Source organism: Monoraphidium neglectum (assembly GCF_000611645.1).
Source record: "Monoraphidium neglectum strain SAG 48.87 unplaced genomic scaffold scaffold06533, whole genome shotgun sequence".
In the NCBI taxonomy this organism is placed as follows: Eukaryota; Viridiplantae; Chlorophyta; class Chlorophyceae; order Sphaeropleales; family Selenastraceae; genus Monoraphidium; species Monoraphidium neglectum.
This window is the reverse complement of record NW_014007110.1, coordinates 1-1,297: the sequence shown is the minus strand read 5'-3', so window position 1 is coordinate 1,297 and position 1,297 is coordinate 1. Positions and strand designations below refer to the sequence as shown.

The 1,297-nt window shown below is 65.1% G+C and overlaps 1 protein-coding gene across 1 annotated transcript; it reads left to right on the top strand.

Annotated features, from left to right (window-relative positions):
* Positions 1 to 216: 216 nt before the first annotated feature.
* Positions 217 to 722, top strand: MNEG_16573 (CHD3-type chromatin-remodeling factor PICKLE; the record flags this gene model as incomplete). The annotated part of the gene is made up of 2 exons (XM_014034957.1): positions 217 to 288; positions 597 to 722. The coding sequence occupies 2 exons, from the start codon at positions 217 to 219 to the stop codon at positions 720 to 722; spliced, it is 198 nt and encodes a 65-aa protein (XP_013890411.1).
* Between the last annotated feature and the right edge of the window lie 575 nt (positions 723 to 1,297).

The window sequence follows — 1,297 nt, the reverse complement described above, 5'->3', positions numbered from 1 at the left end:
GCACGCGCGACGTCGGGCGGCGCGTGCGTTCACTGGAGTGGGATGAGCGCCGTCCCAAGACTTGCCGACGGGCGAAGCCGCTGCGCCGGCTGCCACATCCCCTTTGCTGCCCGGCCGCTTAACTTCCTATGTTATCCACTGGCCCCTTTCGACCACCCTCACAAACGTCCCGCCGTCCCGCCATCGTCTGTCGTACCGCAGGCGCGCGCCCACCGCATGGGCCAGAAGAACGCTGTCATGACGTACCGCCTCGTCACCAGGGGCACGGTGGAGGAGCGCATGATGCAGGTGGGATTGGGGTGGGGTGGGGGGGGGTTGGAGGGTCTTGGGGTGGTGTGTGTGTTCATATGTGTGTGTGTGTGTGTGTGTGTGTGTGTGTGTGTGTGTGTGTGTGTGTGTACATTTCGTGGGAACGTGCAGGCACCCGCGCTCCCCCCCCCCACACACACACAAACCGCAGCAGCACAATCCCATCAACAAGCCCCAACCCAAACACCCTCCCAAGCAAAGAAATTCACCCCACGTCTGCCTCTCCCGCCCGATCTTGCACCAACCCCTCAACTTCCCGCCGCACATCTTGATCTCAACAATCGCAGCGCGCCAAGGAGAAGATGGTGATGGAGCATCTCGTGGTGTCAAAGCTGAAGAAGGGCGGCGCCCGGGAGTCGCGGCTGGAGCAGTCCACGCTGGACGACATCCTCAGGTGGGCGGCGGGCGGGTGACGGGCGGGTGACGCACGGGTGGCAGACGGGTGACACTCGGGTGACCGGGCTGCAACGGGTGACGATGCGCTTCCAGCGGCCGAGGGTGTCCTGATGATGGGCTGTGCTTGAAGGGGCAGGGGAGGAGCCGTGGTTGCTCAGGCGGGGCGGGCTTCAGGGCGCGGCGATGCCCTGCAAGCGGGCCCGGGGGGGGGGGGGCACATGGGCGCTGATTGTCCATCTCCCCTTCCGTTGGTAGGTCAAGTGAGTCGGGCTCTAATCGATGCCGGCCGCCCTCTCCTGCGTGATTGAAAGATAGCCTAGGATCGCGAGATCGCCAGATTACAAACCCTGCAAGCATCCTCGTCCCTAGAGCACAAGACCAACTCTACAAGATCCTGAACCTTTGTCGTACGAAGCTGAGCCCGTGCCGCCATTTTCAAATTTCGAAATCTTCAGGTATGGCGCCCAGGAGCTGTTCCATGATGAGCTCGAGGGCACCGCCGCCGCCGCCGGCGGCACCACCACCGACCCTGCCGCCGCCGCCGAGGCCGCCGCCGCCGCCGCCCGCGCCGCCGGCGCGACCGGCGCGGCCG